Source organism: Xyrauchen texanus, chromosome 40, assembly GCF_025860055.1.
Source record: "Xyrauchen texanus isolate HMW12.3.18 chromosome 40, RBS_HiC_50CHRs, whole genome shotgun sequence".
Lineage (NCBI taxonomy): Eukaryota > Metazoa > Chordata > Actinopteri > Cypriniformes > Catostomidae > Xyrauchen > Xyrauchen texanus.
Window position 1 is genome coordinate 23,713,025 of NC_068315.1, and position 19,283 is coordinate 23,732,307.

General features: G+C 37.0%; 1 protein-coding gene across 2 annotated transcripts in view; it reads left to right on the top strand.

The window, feature by feature from the left end:
- Nucleotides 1-19,186, top strand: part of LOC127633151 (ras-related protein Rab-26-like) — a 104,304-nt gene extending 85,118 nt beyond the window's left edge. The window contains exons 6-9 of one of the 2 annotated variants that reach the window (XM_052112034.1): nucleotides 12,709-12,774; nucleotides 12,975-13,034; nucleotides 13,454-13,527; nucleotides 17,380-19,186. In XM_052112034.1, coding sequence (XP_051967994.1) covers nucleotides 12,709-12,774; nucleotides 12,975-13,034; nucleotides 13,454-13,527; nucleotides 17,380-17,482 — 303 coding nt within the window. In that variant the 3' untranslated portion in view covers nucleotides 17,483-19,186. Of the gene's footprint in view, nucleotides 1-12,708; nucleotides 12,775-12,974; nucleotides 13,035-13,450; nucleotides 13,528-17,379 lie in introns of both variants that reach the window. The other variant, XM_052112033.1, reaches the window with a different exon arrangement.
- The last annotated feature ends 97 nt before the right edge of the window (nucleotides 19,187-19,283 follow it).

A 19,283-nucleotide genomic window follows, 5' to 3' on the forward strand; every position in this document is an offset into this window, starting at 1 on the left:
CTCTTTTGAGGTATTTACCTAAAGTTATCTCTACATCATTTAGCTAATTTGCAGTCTTTCTCTTCTCCTCCATTTGAGTCAGATGAGAGTGAAAGGTTGCATAAGCTGTGACCTGTTAGGGCTCTACAGGTTTATGGAGACCGCACAAGCCAGCGGCGCAAGTCAGAGCAGCTGTTTATATGCTTTGGTGGCCGCAACAGATGTGTTTCAGTCTCTAAGCAGAGGCTGTCTGAGGTTGGTCCACTCTGCATAATTTTGTCAGATTTATAATATACAGCAGATCCTCCTACTTCCCAGGTTCACATAGGGTTTGACAGTTGGCAGCTACTGTTCACATGGCATTATGGTATAACGTTCCCCATTGAATCATCACGCAGTGTAAAGTTCCCACAAAAGGGAGTGTCTTCGTTTCATTTGTAACCTTGGTTCCCTGAATGGGAAAGGGACACTGTATAGCTGGCTATACTCTCTAGTAGCTGAATAGGCTCGTGCCTCTTGCAAAAAATTAGAGGGATGCCACTGTGAGCTGACACATATAAGGAGCCCATGAGTTTGCTCCTTAGGGGCGTCGCTTAAGCGCCATTAGCCTTTGAATTGGCGTGATTATATCAGGGCTTCAGTCCACGTGATCACTTACGTGCTCCCCATTGCATCATCATGCAGCGTCTCATTCCCACTCAGGGAACCAAGGATACATAAGTAGCCAAGACGTTTTTGGTGGAAACCATAATTTTACTATAGTAATGTTGTAGTAACTATGAAAAGTAACCATGTTGAGATTACCTTATCTGTGAAAGCTTCATGTGATGTAACCTTCTGATGTAAATTTAGCCAAACGATGATATATTTTAAGGCGGCATAATTATATTTTGCAACTACAGCATAATTTAGTTAAAAATTTTGGAACAGCCTTAAAGTTGGAAGTGCACCAATGATGCCTTAAAATGCTGCCTACATATGCACATTATGGAACAGAACCAATATGAAACATAATGGATGTTTTTGGAGGCCCTTTACATCACAGAGAGTCCCTATAAATGTATGCAAATCTTTCTGACTTTTTGAAGCATAAACATACTGTCTAGTATATATGCTGTGTTTATTAATGTTTTATTTTTTATGAAAGATTTCTGTTAAGTGATTTTCCTCAAAGACAACAACATCTGATCAACTGAATATCATTTGTGTCCCTTTTCAGCCAATTTTTGCCAACAAACTATTCCAGTTTTTAAATGAGACTTCTGGTTATCCAAGGCTATTTTACAGCTCCAACATGTCTGTTCGAGCTCCTCTTTCAATCTGTAAACATAACCACATTTTTCTCCCTCAGCCTCCCCACAGGCAGACCAACATTTTTTAATTTGTTAATGTTTTTGTTTTGTCCTTTGTTTGCAATTTAAAGAATGAAAATCAATGGTTTATTACATCTCCTTTATTGCAGAGCTGAGTGGATTGGCTTGTAAGAGTCACAGTCCATCACATTAATAAGGATAGGAGAATGGCAGAAGGATTGAGGGATGGGGCTATTGGCCTTGGAATGTAGAGAGGAAATTTGTTTTCTGTGTTCTGATTCCTCATGTTGCTTGTAATTAACCTTGAATACAGGGTCAATATGAACAGTGTAACTGACTGTGTTAGTGTTAACATTAGAGTGGCTGATGGACAGTTTTTTGTTGGATTAGTTTGAGGATATTTGCTAGGTCATATTGACTGGATAAATGGAGGATTATCATAACTAAGGTTGTGTCAGTTGCAAGTTTTACAAAATATATTATTCCAAAGCTACTTTACACAAATTAGAAGACATAGAAGAGTGCATTTTCAGTGTGCAAGCCAAAGGCAATAGTGGCAAGGAAAAAATACCTAAGATGCTTATATGGCAATATATGTTAGGGCTGCACTATTATGACAAAAATCATAATTGTTGATTATTACCCTTGATATTGTAATGCGATTATTCATTATAATAGAATTGTGATATAATATGGAGCACCTACATGCCTTATTCTTTCTTTACTGTACACATCCAAAACAAGCTGAAAACCGTGTTCCTTAATTGCTTTGTTATTTTAATTTCATGAATTACTTAAATTTTAAATAAATTACTGATATGCCTTATGATTAATCTACTCACCTTTGACTTGTCATTCATATACACAGTGGACCAAAACATTTTGATGTAATGGGAGTAGATGTAAATGGTGTGCTGTAATTGACACATTTCATGATTAGTAAATTGTGGCAGCTGTAATTGTATTCTTGATTATTTTTCGATTAATTGTGCATCCCTAATAAAAGAACCTATGTTAGCATACATTTAATAATTCCTTAATTTGTGAATTGTATTGGTCCAGACCCATGTTGGGGCCATAATGATTTGTAACTGCAGTCGTAGCTTTAGCAATCAATTCAGTATGGTCTCTCAGATGTCATGCAATCAGCCACAATTGTGGTTGAACGTCACTGCTGATTACAGTAGGCTTTGATAGGGTAGTCAGACCAACCCATTAAACACAATTACCATTAGAGCCCACATAATTTTTTTCTTTCTCTCATTGTGTCTCACTTGAAGTTTACATCATACTATGTATTACTTACATGCTGGTTTATCCAAAAATAGGGAATAGGATTGTGTGGGTTTGGGAGAATATGTTATATATGTAGCCAGTGGTTGTACAGAAACAACACAGGATACAAATTATCTTTCTGGGGTTTTATCCTGACGGCTATTGGAAAAATAGGAAAAACAGTGGTCGATCAAGCCATATAGTATTAAAAAAAGAAAGAATGAGATAATGAAAAAAGGTACAATGAAATACGGTAGAGAAGAAAGTACAAAAACCGTGTCTTTGTGCATATGAGGTAATGAAATAAGGTACAATGAAATACGGTAGAGGCTAATGTCAAAAGAAAACACAAATAGAGCATTAACCTACTCATATGCTTCAGCTTACATCACCTTAATACATTCTTATATCATTGTAGACTCAAATATACATTAATATACATTCTCTTCTATGTATTCATGAACCTTCACCAGTTTCTTCAAAAGATTGCCATTTTCCCTCAGTAATAGTTCCCAACATTTAGTGAAACATCTATCTTTAAAGAATAGATTGTACAAATTCAACCAAATAAATGAGCAAGTCACTCTTACGTGTTATATAGACACACAACTCAATTATCTAAGCAAACACAGTGAATTTAGTTAGTCATCAATCATTTACTCTAATTACTAATTCTGTTATCATTGCTACCTTAACTGTGTAATATAGACCATAACTTTATGGTACTTCAGCACTATAAACAAACACAGCAATTGTAAGGGGGTTTAAGTGTTCATGAGCTTACCATAATAACTTGAATATAAGTTTATAAGTTACCTCATCACGACTAATCATGGCTGTCAACAATGTAATGCCTCAGTGAAACAAATTTGGGAAATTAACTCCATTCATAATGTTTAAGTATAAAATAATTCACTTTGACAGTTTATACACTTAAGTGATTATGATCTTATATCACTAAGCCTTTGTTTTATAACAAGGTTTAACAACCTAAAACACAGGAATAAGGAGTCGGAAAGAGTTGTGCTGCTTTCATTAGCATGACCGCTCTGGTAATGGCTGCCATTTGCAGCCGAACACAATAGAACCAACATCTCGGTTACATACAGTACGTAACCTCGGTTCCCTGAGATGAAGGGAAAGAGACATTGCTCTCTTCTAACACTTATGGGAGTGTCCTTCCACTCTACCAAATTGAAACCTCTCTACAATAATGCCAATATTCTAATATTTACTATGGTGTTTGAGGTTCCATCTTTTTAGGCATGAAGCTGTCCGCTATAAAAGCAGGCGCTCGCACCTCAAAGAACTCTTGCGTCTTGTAGTGCGGCTAGTATTCACAATGTTTCATTCCCTTCGTCTCAGGGAACCAGTGTTTTGTACGGAACAAAGCCATTCCCTTACGACTCAGTACACTTAACATTGCATTCTGCTAATGCATATGAGGAACAGAATCCCATCACGCCGTACTACATGACATAACCTTCCAGAGAGGAAACATGACGCTGCAGTCTTGCGGGACACCGACCGACATGAGTATTCCGCAAGTGAGTGACCCTCATGTTGGGCCAGGAGGGGAGCATTCAGAATGGATATATGAACTATAGTCATATAGTACGAATGAACCCCTTTATTAAACCCAGTCAGGAAGGAAGTTTATTAAGTGCTTGTGACTTTATGGTAATTTAAAATGGCCCGAATGCATGGGGAACCCATACTTAAAAGGAGGGGCATAAGTATATGTTTGGTAAATTAAATAGCAACGCTCTAAACAGAGGACTTGTGAAGAGAGAGACATTACGTCTAGGTTGTAAAATCTTGCAAATGTGTTTTGAGAAGACCATCCTGCTGCAAAACATATATTTTGTTAAGGCACACCATTCACCATGCCCATGAGGAGGCCATGCCTCTAGTTGAGTGTGCTTCAACACCAATTGGGCAAATCTTACCCTGTGACTCATAAGCCAGGGCAAACACATCAAAGATCCAAGTGAGGATGTCTTTGCATGTAGATGGACATTTCTTTTGTGTGTCCTCCATAGCACACAAAAAGCTGATCAGACAGTCTGAACTGGCGGGTGCACTCAACATATGCATGTAGTGCCCACACAGGTCATAACAAATGCAAGGATTGTACCTCATCCAAATTAAATGGAAGAGGGAAGAAGTCTTGAAGGTGAACCACCAGCGCTTTGAAGGATGTTGTTAGAACCTTAGGCATATAGCATTTTCTGGGTTTGACATTGGCTTTTGAAAGACTGGGACATGAATTGTCAATTAACAGTGCTTGTAAGTCACCGACCCATTTTACTGAGGACAGAGCCAGCAGTTGTGCGGTCTTAATAGAGAGCGTGTGCAAAACAACAGATTCTAAAGGTTCAAAGAGGGGCTCTGCGAGTGCTTTTAGGACCAAAGTTAGATCCCAAGTTGGGACTGTAGCCGGCCGAGGTGTATTTAATCGTCATGCTCCTCTATAGAAACTCTATGAATATACCATGGAAGACAGAGCGCCGTTCGATCATTTTTAGCACCCAATCTGAAATACCCGTAAGGGCTCACCACACGTCCGCGTAATGGGACAGAGGGCAATTTGGTTCGTTCATTGTGTGATAAAGTGGGAAGTGGTTGTGCACAATGTGTTGGCTTTGAAGAGGAAAAGAGCTCTTAATTGAGAATGTGTGAGCGTCTCGTGCATGTGCAAAAGAAAAAAGACGTGAACATGTAAGCAACTCTTTTATATGTATGTATGTGTGTATATATATATATATATATATATATATATATATATATATATATATATATATATATATATATATATAAACGCACACACACACACAATATCACAGTATACTATTGGTATAACAGTATAAGTGTGTATAAGAATATACAGTTCCTGCCGAAGCGCTGCGGGAATCAGTATGCCGAAGCGGCCCGTTCACCAGTGAAGCGTCAAGCGGTGAGGCAGATTGATGTTCGTCTGAGCAGTGCAGGAGAGCGTGAAGATCCTGCCCCCTGACTCGTGTAGTGTCGAAGAAGTAAAGGGCTTCTAGACGAGAGATGAATCGCTGTCTTGATGGAAGAAAATTCTGAGGAATAGTGTTTGTGCGCCTGCTTTTAGAGCTGACAGCTTCCCGCCTAAAAGGGCGGGCTCCGAACACCACAGCCAATATTAGAATATGTGTTAGCAGAACGTAATGTCATGTGTACTATGTCGTAAGGGAACTCCAAAGTCACTAAACAGCACACCGCCCCTCTGCTGTCCACTCAGGGAATTGCATGTTATCAATAATTAAGAAATTATAAAGTATATCACCACATAAATAAAAAAAACAATCATCATATTCACTCAATACATAAATATTTGTGACCAAACTTTTAGGTTGTAACACCACCGTGCCACCGTTTGTGAATTTGCTTTTCAAATATATTCAAATTGGTTACAAAAATTAGACAACCAGAAGTCCTGTTGCTACCAATGGCTTGTCCATCCCTTCCTTGATTAAGGCATTTAACTACATGATGCTCCTGTGGATTGTGCCTATAATAAATTCCACCAGCCCTGGTTGTATGGTGATAAAGATTCTTTATTCAATTACTGAGATATGATGCACTAGACAGACGCCTTTAACCATTGCAACAAAAAGATCACACAGGAAGTTGACATTTTACTAACAATTGTTCCAGAACACTGGATCAGAGACACTGGTTCTGGTCCCATGGAAACCAGGAAGTTATTGAGTTCACATTACAATGATGAACATGATTCAGACTATGCAATGTCACTTTAATATTACAGTTTTTTACTTCACTGATGGTGATGGCACCGCATTTTTCAAAAATGGTGTAAAATTAGATGTTATACTTAATCGTAAATACATCTTGAGACCCCTCTGTTCTTTTGCATTCTGTCGTGCTGTATCTTGCAGTTTTTGAAAACAAGAATACATACAGTGCCCTAACACTGTTACTCTCTCTCTCTCTCTCTCTCTTTTCTTTACAAACTGCCGAAGTGACCTAAATGAATTAGCTGGTTCCTTTGCCAACATCTGTAACCTTGCCCATATCTTTGGATGCCTGGCCTGAGTATCCATGATGTTCCCTCATTATTTTTATCAAATTATTTTCTGTCATTCTATTACTCCTGGTTTAACAGCTGAATTTTAGTCATGCCAAACCAATTACTTCTGCATAATTGTTTCCTCTTCTCCTAATCTCATTTGTCTTTATCTCCATTCGCATTATTCTCTCTCTAATCTTCTGTTGAACAGCTTAATCTCTCCATTAAACCTTTCTCTGTTCTATTTCCACAGCATTTTCTTATCCCATCTTCTTTTTCCTCCATTGATATTCTAGCCATGTTATATTGCGTTTTTGGTAAATAAGTCTTATTTATCACTCATGATTAGTCTGACACAAACCAGCAACTGCCTCCATTACAATAACATTCTTGATATGCACATCCTAATCCGTCACACCTCAGAAACCCAAGTGAAACATTTCAGTTAAATTGTTTTAAGAGGAGCCTCTCGTTCACAGTCATTTTGTTGTGCTCTCTGTATGTAATACAACAGAATATGTTAGCTCAAATTGCACACTTTTGTAGAATTTACTTTATACAACCTGTCCGTTTTATAAATATTTGTTATAGATGCAGGAAGATGACTTAAGAAAGGACCCCCTCCACCCCCCACCCCATTTACAATTTCCTATTTTATTTGATATTTTAACATAATATGAAGGACATAAATGATCATTATTTCTTTAAATTATTGTTTAAAATGTGTTAAACAATATGTCCTTACTGCAAACACAAAGATGGATGAGTTTTCTGTTGAATTGAAATAGAAATGTTGAAGGGAAAGTTTCTGTCTGCTGTTACTCCTGTGGAACTGTCCCTCTTGGTTACTGTTGCTAGGTATTGCAAGCTTTTTACTGGCACTTGTTCTATCAAACATGGAGAGATAAGCATTCAGATTGAGTGAATTACATCTGGAATGTTTAAATAATCTTGTTTAACCATGTGTTTATTTCCATCCATCCATCTTCAACCGCTTATACGAAGTCAGGTCGTGGGGGCAGCAGCTCCTGCAGGGGGCGCCAGACTTTCCTATCACGAGGCGTTCCCAGGCCAGTGTGGAGATGTTAACTCTCCACCTAGTCCTGGGTCTTCCCCGAGGCCTCCTCCCAGCTGGACGTGCCTGAAACACCTCCCAAGGGAGGTGCCCTGGGGGCATCCTTACCAGATGCCCAAACCCTTCTGAGGAAACCCATTTCGGCCGCTTGTACTCGCGGACCTATTTCTTTCGGTCATAAACCAGCCTTCGTGACAAATAGGTGAGGATAGGAACAAAAATTTTACGGTAGATCGAGAGCTTTGCCTTCTGGCTCAACTGTCTTTTCATGACAACGGTGCGTTAAAATACCGCCCCCACAGCGCCGATTCTTCGGCCAACCTCCCACTCCATTGTCCCCTCACTCGTGAACAAGACCCTGAGGTACTTGAACTCCTTCACTTGGGGCAATACCTCCTTCCCTACCTTCAGATTTAGAGATGCTAATCCTCATCCCAGCCGCTTCACACTCGATCGCTTTGCAGTCGAGCGTTTTTATTCAAATAATCATAAACACAGGGTAGTGTCCCAAAACGTTTTCAGTCTGTCTGAAGGCTGCATTCAAAACGTGTAAATGGGCAAAGAAATGCACAATACAGTACTCCAGGGCTATTTTCACCACCCTGTGACCTGATTCAATTCAAAATTATCAATTAGTTATTTTAACAATGAAGTTTACCTCAAAGACCCAACAGGAAGGCCAGAACATGTTCTGCTTGAATATATGTCAATGGAGAAGATAGCTCAGTACAGATTATTAATAAATTGACTGCCTAGACACTATTCAACATGCTTGCCATGACATATTCATTTTGGAGAGCGTAATATTCTGAGTTTGCAATGGAAAAGTAGTTGTTAATAGCAATTTTATAAAGGAAATCACATACATTTTGCAATAGGTAGGCAGTCGCAGATTTAGGCATAGGCGACATGGGCATCTTGCTGGTGGCGGCACGGGGTGCCTACCGGAGTTTGCCTAGGGCGCCATTCAAGCTAGAACCGCCACTGCGGGTAAGATTCATTTAAGGCACTACACATACATTTCTCTAGCATAAACAGTAATTGCCTGTTGCAAACATTGAAAGTATTTCAATGAGTGGGTTCACACGCACACCAATATGTTGATAACTACCAATATTTAGTTTTGTAAAAATTTGACATTGCAAGAAAACCATGTTGACATGAGACTTGAAATCATTGAATTAATTTCTGCTTTAAAGACAAACCATACATTTTACAAAATAATATGCATGCAACACTTTGGATAAGCCGGCAAGAACACTGGTTAAGGTGTTTACATGCAACACTAAATCAGGGTAATGGGCGAAAATCTACATGTGGCGATCGGTTTTGGCTTAAACATTTTTTACCTTACCCTCATAAAGGAAAGCCATTTAAAGTATTTAACACACACGTTGTCAGCATATTAACCCTCTGGGGTCTGAGGGTGTTTTGGGCCCTGGAGATGTTTTGACATGCCTTGACATTTGTGCTTTTTTCAGTTGTTTAAAAACATATTAGTGGCTAAAGTCTGATAACACTGTATTCAGCACAAACTGGGCTACAATAATATGTGAGCAACATGTATACAGGTTTGTATTTTTGAGAAAATAATGTTTATGCATGGTTTTTGAAAAAACAAAAATGTTAATTTATTGAAATAAGGCCATATAACACATACTAATCATTTTTCCACAAGACCTTTGAGAACTGGATCTTGTAGCCTAGAGTTTTTGCTACAAAATGATGTGAAAACCATCCTGATCACTCATTCATACAAAACAATATACTAATTTAACTTTTGTAAGACAATTTTAGTGTTGAAAGGTCATATGCGAGGAGGCGTGAACTATCATGAATATTGAGGTGATTTACACCTGAGGAGACAAAGACCCCTCCCCTGGGCCTATCAATGAGGAATATGACAGAAAGAGAATTAATGTGAGGAGACTTAATGATCAAAATCAAGTTTTAAGTTAAAAGAAGTAATCTGACTGTACATTTTCTTTAAATAAAGACTTTACTTCATTTTAGACCTACACTACCGTTTAAAAGTTTTAGAAAATGTCTCTTCTGCTCACCAAGACTGCATTTATTTGATCCAAAATAAATAAAACAGTGATATTTTTTAACTAATTTTACAATTTAAAAGAACAGTTTTCTATTTGAATATATTGTAAAATGCAATTTGTGATCAAAGCTGAATTTTCAGTATCATTACTGCAGTCTTCAGTGTCACATGATTCTTCAGAAATCATAATAATATGCAGATTTTCTAATACGAGCATATTTAAAGTGCATTTTACTCATTTAACCTGAACACATATTTGCAAGCACAAGCTTTGTTGATGATAATGAGGCAGCATAAACAGTAGTTAAAATATAATCTAAACATTCATATGATTTTATATCATATTTATATCATACAGCATACAATTTAAATACCTGCTTTAGCCGAAACAGCATTTAAATGTAACTAAAACTTGCTTATTGGGACATATTTCAAATGTCAATACTCTGAATCCTGGCTGGCATGTCTGGAAACAGTCCCACTAGTAAAATATGTACATGTTTATATAAAATAGCATGTCAGCTAATGAAAACTAAATGACTTACTCGTCCGAAACTGTATCCTCGGCTGGATCAAGACTCTCTTCAAAATACAAACGTTCATCAGAGCCCCGCTCTTCTTCTGAGGAAAATGTTAACTCTTCCTTACTATCCTGGAGTTTCCTCGCATATGTATCATTACAAATGTGCAGTAAAGTGATTGAATTGTTTACATCAAACCTCTGAACACTGTCGGGGGCGTTTACCATTTGCATTGATTGTCTCAGCACATTAGCGTATGAATGGCGTGCTCTGCTGGTGGGTGTGATCACATCATGTATAATTAGATGAACTGTACATCGCTTTGTTATATACAGATTACATTGCAATATTTGTTTTAAATGTGAATTGTTTTATTTAAAAGTAGAAATCTTAAGCTTTCTTTAGACATATGTTTCATGTTTGTGTGATGAGTATTCGCTGAGTTTCAGTTAATTTTTGTGACGTGTTTCAGAAATATGCTTCTGAACACAGAGACTGCTGAAAGCTCACCCTTTTTATTTTCTTTATTTTACAAAAGCACAAGATTTTTTTGTTATTGTGAGTGTACACAAATAAAAGTAGACACTTTATAGTCTCTAATGATGTCTTACACATATCTGTATGCCCCAAAATGACGGAGTATTTTAAGTTGTTTCTGCTGTAATGACAAAAATATCCAGCAGGCGCGTCCGTCGATCCCAGAGGGTTAAGTATAATCAATGCAACATCCTGCATGTAAATGTGCTTTTTTACGTCAGGACCAATGTATAATTGGCTTACAAGGCACAAGTAATCCAAGTTGAGAGATATTGATTGTTAAGATTTTTCCAGCGATGCAGACACAGAGGTTGCACAATCTCCATTTTAGCGGTTCAGCTTCTATCGTTAGACAAACCAGGTCCATTTCATTAGCACTCATTTCATTGCGAGTGAGTTGTTTGTGTTAGCTTGTGAAATGACATTCAGCCGCTTCGCAGTTCAACCTGCAGGGAATTTCAGTGAGGTTCGGTGTGGTATATCCTAAGTCCAAGGTTCAGGCTGTGGCATATGACAGTTGGAGTTGGCATCAGTTCATCCTCTGAAGTCAAAAACTGAAGTAATGTCTGGCTAGCACCGGCTTTAATTATAAGTCATCTCTCAGAAACATAGCACTGGAGTCCGACACCAAGCAGAAACAGAGCTGGATCTGGCAGGCTCTGGAAACCTCTGGATATGAATCCCAAGGTAGAGACATGGAAACAAATAGAATAATATTATCATAGATGCCATTCAATTTTATGCAGAGTTATAGATCACGATCGATGTTTCTGGTTCCGGCAGACCCAACTAAAGCAGCCTAATTGTGAGTTGATGGATAATTTAGGTGTATACCTGGCTAAATAGATGAGGCTTTAGTCTAGACTTAAACTGAGTGAACGTGTCTGCTTCCTGAACAGTGTTAGGCAGACTATTCCATAGTTTAGGAGCCAAATATGAAAAGGATCTGCCTCCTTTTGTGGATGTTGATATTCTTGGAATTATTAACAAGCCAGAATTTTGTGATCGTAATAAATGTGATGGAATATAGCGTGTCAGAAGGTCACTTAAGTACTGCGGAGCTAGACCATTCAAAGCTTTTTATGTAGTTAACACAATTTTAAAATTACTGCAAAATTTAACAGGTAGCCAATGTAACGACAATAAAATTGGGCTAATATGATCATATTTCTTGGTTCTAGTCAGCACTCTGGCAGCTGTATTTTGAACCAATTGAAATTTATTTATTGAACTTGCTGGACATCCTCCCACTAATGCTTTACAATAATCTAGTCTTGAGGTCATGAATGCATTAATAAATATTTTGGAGAGCATGTGTCGGAATTCAGCAATATTTCTCAGGTGGAGGAATGCTGTTCTACAAACATTGGACATTTGATTTTCAAAGGACAGTTTGCTATCAAAAATAACACCTAAGTTCTTTGCAGAAGAAGACGACTTAACAGTACATCCATTGAGAGTCAAATTATATTTTAGAGACTTATTTTTAGAGGTTTTTGGTCCAATCATTGGTACCTCTGTTTTGTCAGTATCGAGTAGAAGGACATTTCTGGCCATCCAATCTTTGATTTCATTGATACACTCTGCTAATTTGGAGAATTGTGACTTGTCATTGGGTTAAGAAGAAATGTAAAGTTCATTGGAAACTTGAATGCCATTTTTCCCTGGTTTTCCCTAGTAGCTCATTTCTTGGCTGGTGCAAATTCACCATATCAAAATATCAGTGGTTTATTGGTTAAATATTTACCTCCTTTGAAAGACTTTGACTCTAATACCAGGTCATAAATATGGCCTTTTTCTTCAAGGAATAATTTCTAAACTTTAGAAATTTTTCATTTTAGATTATTGTTATTTCCCTTAAATTTACAATGCAATTGCTGTCAGTTGTTCTCTCTCCACAGGCCTGGCTCACAGAGATTCACGAGTTTGCTCAGCAGAATGTAGTCATCATGCTCCTGGGTAACAAGGTGAGTAAAGCATTATCTCAATTAACATGGGCCTTTGAATAGGTCAAGCAGAGAATAACAGTAAGAAGTATTTGAACATGCTATGTATGACAGCCAAACATTTAATTCATAAATAATTTATATAGCAAACATGGTATGTTTAACTGATTTCGAAATTCTAGATAATGCATTTGTATAGATTGATTGATTGATTTTTTCAGGCTGATGCAACACATGAAAGGGTTGTGAAGAGAGAGGAAGGGAAAAACTGGCCATGGTTAGTAGTCCAATCATACTCACAAATACACTGCCTCATCTTAATTTTAAATCAGGATCTGTCATATATAAAAAAAAACATACATCAAACCCCCCCACAAACCCTACCATTTATTGCACAAATTATAATGCTAATATAATTCTAATTAATTTATGAAATAAAGACATTTTTATTGTGCTGCAAATGATGTAGGATGAAGTTACCAGCAGACACTGTTCAAAAGTCAGCTTTACAGTTAATTTTTGGTTGTGGGTACAAAAAATCGTCCCACTTTATACTAGGTGTCATTAACTGCTATGCTCTAACTTTAAAATACATCAAATATGTATTTATTGTGTAACTACATGTTAAAAGCAGCCCTTTAGATGTCTCTAATGCCTTGAGATACTGTGTCATGCTTGTCTTTCCCTTTTTCTACAGGAGTTTGGAGTTCCTTTTATGGAAACCAGCGCTAAATCTGGTCTGAATGTGGAGTTGGCCTTCACTGCTGTAGCCAAGTGAGTCTCTCATAATAATCTCTCCTGATGGAATATACAGAATTTTTCCACATTTCCAGCACTGATTTTAGGGGGAATATATAGCAAGAAAAAAAGGTAGAATATAATAATTTCCCATCTTTTCTTTTTCCCAAAAAACTTTGTTGTTTGAGATAGTAACTAGGGCTGTCAATCGATTACAATTTTTAATCGAATTAATTACATGGTGTCCCGATTAATTAATCGTGATTACTTACATATACAAATATTTGCTGAGAAAGCCCCTCATATAACAATAACTCAATATATAATGATTATACATATTTATATCAATATATAATTATACATAGTTATCTTTAAAATTATATATATATATATATATATATATATATATATATATCACACACACACACGTATACATATATATACACACACGTATATATACATATTCAGATCATTAAAATGCATTACATTCTTGAGGCAGAAGAGTTAATCATTGATAAGGCCTTACAAAAAGTGGCTTTAGAATACAATGTATTGTTTACTACCATATTATTGATCATAAGTCAATCATTGGCACACAGTTCACAGCAATCCATTTCACAAGTGAATTTGTCAATCAGATGGAGATTTATTATGAGGGCTTGTCCATTTACAGGGCCCGTAAATGTACACCTACGTTAGACGTCTCGGGTGTGTTGTGTCATAAACATAAAATGTTTAGGTGACTGTGTCAAGTTAAATACAGTTTAATACTCAATCTTTAAACACATCTTGAGATCCCTTAGATCGCATTTGCGCTCCTTTGAGTGTTTTGAACGCAAGAACATAACGCATGTTTGTGGATCAAGTAGTGACACTGCTTACTGAAGTTTTTTGTTCACTGTATAAACTGCACGTTGCTCATACAGCTGAAATTTCACTTACTGCCCACTGCAGTAAACAGGTGGTACTGCAAGCTTGCATTTCTCAGGAATCTTCCTTATTATGGTCCGTGGGCATGCAATAAATTGCGTACATTTTTTTAACGCGTTATTTTTTGTACAATTAATCGCACTGAATTAACATGTTAAATCGACAGCCCTAATAGTTACACATTTGTCCATTGTAGTGGACATCATGCATTAAGGATTGTAATGTAAGCCAGTGTAAGCCAATGGCAAAAGGTGAGCAAAAATATTCCCTTTTTAAACCATTAACCTACAACAGTTGTGGCAAATGACCCATGGTGTTTTTGATTTAACATCCCAAAAATGGCTTTTAAAGAGCAACATGCAGGTTGGACACCCCTATATAGCATAGTGTATGTTGATGATAAAACAACTAGATTTTCTGAACTGGAGTAATATATATTTAGCCATTAACGATATTTTGAGATAAATTGTGATAAAATAACTTCCGCGTCTATAAAGCACTAACCGGAAGTGACGATGGCCGAGGGAGTCTGGTCAAGCTCAAGCTCAGGTTACAATGGATGCGAATGAAGAAACCGAGTTCTCCGGTGTGGACGAACATGCCTATGATGGCCCACAGGCCTATAATTATGAGTAATACATTTGGACCTTGCAATTTACTGGAGAGTATAACGTTAGCCTACGGGGATACAAAATCAGACGGGAGGGCGGCGGAGAACAGTTTGAATTGAAATGTGGGGAAACGGGAGAGTTGGGCTAGCTTCCTGCCAATAGCTATAGCATTGTGCAAACTACTAAATTCATTTCAGAAGGCAGACAATTACGTTACGACAACCTGTCCTAAAGCTCAGTCTCTCTCCTCTCTCTGTATTATTATACTAAATAAATATTAAATATTTAATATTATAAAAAATATATTATATAAAAATATTATACTATTATTATTACGAAATTACACAAATTAAGAGTTAAAATAATTAAAAGTAAGACTTACTCTGCTAAGTCCTCGTTTTCGTTGCACAGAATGTCTGCTAACGTTAGCACTTGGTCCTCCAGTCCTGCCCGCGCCAAAATCCGGTGTAAACTTTGACGGTGGACTTGATTCCATCGAGTGCACCGAGGGAACAGCATCAGTAATCAGCCTCACGTGGTCCTTACTCCGAAATCCCATCCGAGACTCCAACAAATCTCCAGGTCGATAATTCTCCGGAGTGAAATGTGCGCCACAAACGACCGAGTGTGTGGTAACAGACGCGGCAGTGAAGTCTGCTCTATTCACCTGCACAAAACGCACCCAAGACCGAAAAGCCTTGTTTTTCCTAGAAGGAAAATGATGGACACGATGTCCTGACAGGCTGGAATTTGTGTAACCAGCACAAACACAATAATTTACCATTATGGCTTCTCTAAAACTCGATCTAAAACTTTCTGTCTCTCACTACTGCTCTAACTACATCAACACCCACAATGAGAGCTGACCGCGAGCTCTTTTATTTGCCTCGCCCTACGTCATATGACGCGTTGCTATAGCGGGAAAGGCGTATTCCAGAGCCTAGCACATTTTCATCAAAATCTCTACATCAAATGAGATTTCATTAGTAATTTCTACATATGTGTTTTTAAAAGACCTCTGCAGACAATATAAAGTATTAATTCAGTTATAAATTCAACCTGCATGTTACTCTTTAAAGATCTTTTCACTGAAATATGGTAAACTGTGTTAAATAGAGCCAAATGAAAACACTCTTATTGGTATCTGAAAGCTTAATAATATTAGCAGAAATGTTTACAAACATGCTAGTATTGAGGGATGTGAAAAACAGTGAATGGTATGCGTTCTAGATAGAAAGACGGATGGATGGGCGGACAGATGTAGAAAGAGATAGATAGATAGATAGACAGACAGAAAGAAAGACAGAGAGAAAGCAAGCAAGAAAGAAAGAAAAGACAGATAGGCAGACTGACTGACATATGGATTCCAAGAAAGAAAGAAAAAGAATCCTCCAAAGAGAAATGGGTAGGGTTGCACCAGCTGTGCGTAAATTCTCACATTAGCTGGGACGTAAAGTTCACACTAAGGGATTAGTAACTACTTGTTAGATTTTAACAAAGTCAGTGCTTAATTTGGTGGCACCACCTGTTCTTAATGCAAGACTTAACTGATAGTCGTCGTCGGAAGCTCTCCGTAAAGTAATGCGTAGTCGCATAATATGACATTTACCAGTATTTACCCAATAAGCAGCCTTCAAATTTGCACACATAAGTGATAAAAAGCCATCAGCTTCAATTTGATCGTGTTATGGTTGATGTTCAAATCTTGTTTCTTTCTGTAACTGTCACCTGTAATAAATTCTATCCCCATTAAAATACGATGCATAAGAAAATATACATTTGATAAATAGCATATTTCCCTGTGTAAATAACAATATGTAGGAACTGTATCTAAAAAAAAAAACTAATACAACAGGCTGGAAAAATAGACATTTATTCATTTTAATATCTTATATATTTTGTGGTTGAAACTTGACACCTGGCGATGCATCCTGAAAACGGCCGTAAGATCGGTTTCATGCTGAAGAGCTGCTTAAAAGTAAATTTTTTCTCTCTCTCTCTTGTAAATGTAAATGAGTGTAAATGCCAACATCATCATATATGTTGAAAGGATTGATGCCTGTCAACCAAAACATGAGCTCATTGATGTCAGTAAATGAGTCTGCTTTTTTATTTCATCCGTTACTCCTGGTCGGAGTCTGCCGTATGTATTGAGTTTATATGAGGGTTACGTCCTACCTAAGTTTACTGGTGCAACGCTCTGGACCGCCCCTGGAGTTCTAGGCACATATGATCATATGTGCTAATGTACTGTACAATAAATAAAATTTATCAGGGTAAACACAAATATGTCAGTATGTTTGCAAAGTTATTAAAGGAAAACTCAAGTCTCCCTCCTGTCTCTCAGGGAACTGAAGCACAGGGAGATGAAGGAACCCAACGAGCCAAAGTTTCAGCTGCATGAGTATGTTAACAAGGAGATGAAGGGAGCTGGATGCTGTCACTCCTAAACCTGTGTGCTTGTGTGTGCATCAATCTGTTAGTGTGTTTTTCCATTTTCATCCTCTTCTCTCACATAAATTGGATATCTGTCATAAACCCTATGGCTCCGGAGACTTTCATTTTCAAACGCTCTATTCTTTTTTAGACCTCCCTGCACAGCTTGCAAACAACACTAAACAGCACAAAGCAAACAGAATGTAAAAAGAAGCACTCGTCAGAATGTAATTGGCACACGATCATATTATAAATATTTACTCACCAGACAGTCAGTAAATACAGATGTGCGCTTTGAATGAATGATGTTTCATCACACTCTTGCATTGTTCTCCTGACTCACCTTTCCGAGCAGCTGTGAATGTATCTTTAATACTCATGACTCTATCTTGAATTAATTCTTCAATTGGGGAACTTTTGTGTCCCATCGTTAGATTTGGATTGATTGATTTATTTTCTAAGTTTTAATGGATAGACTATAAGTAAGTAATTTAATTACTTTTTACTAAGTTGACAACTTTTTGTTCTTTTTACAGTGCTGTCATTACCATTACACATTACGCATTTTACACAACAATTGAGTTTTGAGTTGCTGAAAAAGCATGCATTTGGACATCATTAAAATGAGAAGTGACAGGGGAGCACAGCTCTGCCAGTGTGACAGTTTGAAGATCAGAAATGTCATTCATTTTAAGATCTTTACACCGTGATCTGATCTGAGAGAATATTTATTTGATGTCATTATGGAAGCAATCCTACACGTCATTACCATACCACATATTACACAGAGATCCTCATGAAAGATCTTTATTCCAGCACATTTGATACATGTAATAATAGAGATAAAACATAGTTTGGAGAAGTTTAATTTTTCACAATATCACTCCAATATACTGTAGATCAGAATACACTTTTTGTTTCTTTTTGTCACACGCACATACACACTTTCTTTCCCAGATACACACGTTCCAGAATAACATCCTCTCTCCTCGTATTTGTTCAATTTTAAGTTATATGTTATTTTTTCATGCCTTTTCATAAAATTATAAAGCATTATGAAAGATGAATGTATGTACTTTGTATATATTAAAAATATTAATATAGCACTTAGGTTGCATTATGTTTAATTGATGTTTTGTTAAATGACTTTAAATTTAGTAATGTAAACTGTACGCTAAAATTATAAACAGCTTTATCTAGAAATTAGTTTTAGCATTATATAAAGTTGAAAATGTGCCAGAACTGATAAAAATGATGTTCTGTCAAGATACTGTGTGTACTGTGGCTCGTTAAATGTGTGATGTTGTACAGATATTTTCATTTGAAAGTGTCGCATTCATAATTACATTTCCAGCTCTATGCCTTTTGCACTTTTGTTCTTGTTGTTTTTCCATTGTTGGTGTTGTTCTTTATTTTTGTGTTATCTAAAGCAGATCTAATAAAAGTTCAGGATATAGTTTAAAATTAATATTTTGTTGATCAGAAAATATTTATTGATGTGCCATTTTTAGCTGCTTAGACAATTTTGACAATATATCACCTAATGTATATAAATTGACACCTATGAATAAATTACATGAATTGATGATGAGGTTGGTATATGTATATCTTGGTATAGGTCAATTCAAAGTGTTGACCTAAGTGAATGGCAACCTCATTCATGTTGTTTTTATGTAATGTGTATTGTATTCCCAACAATAAACTGGACAATGTAGTCAAGGGAATTTTGCTTTCGTATTCTCAATACAGTAATATGATCTAACAGTGCCTCCTCCTGGACACAACATTGTGTTGCATCTCCTTCCTTAAAAAAAT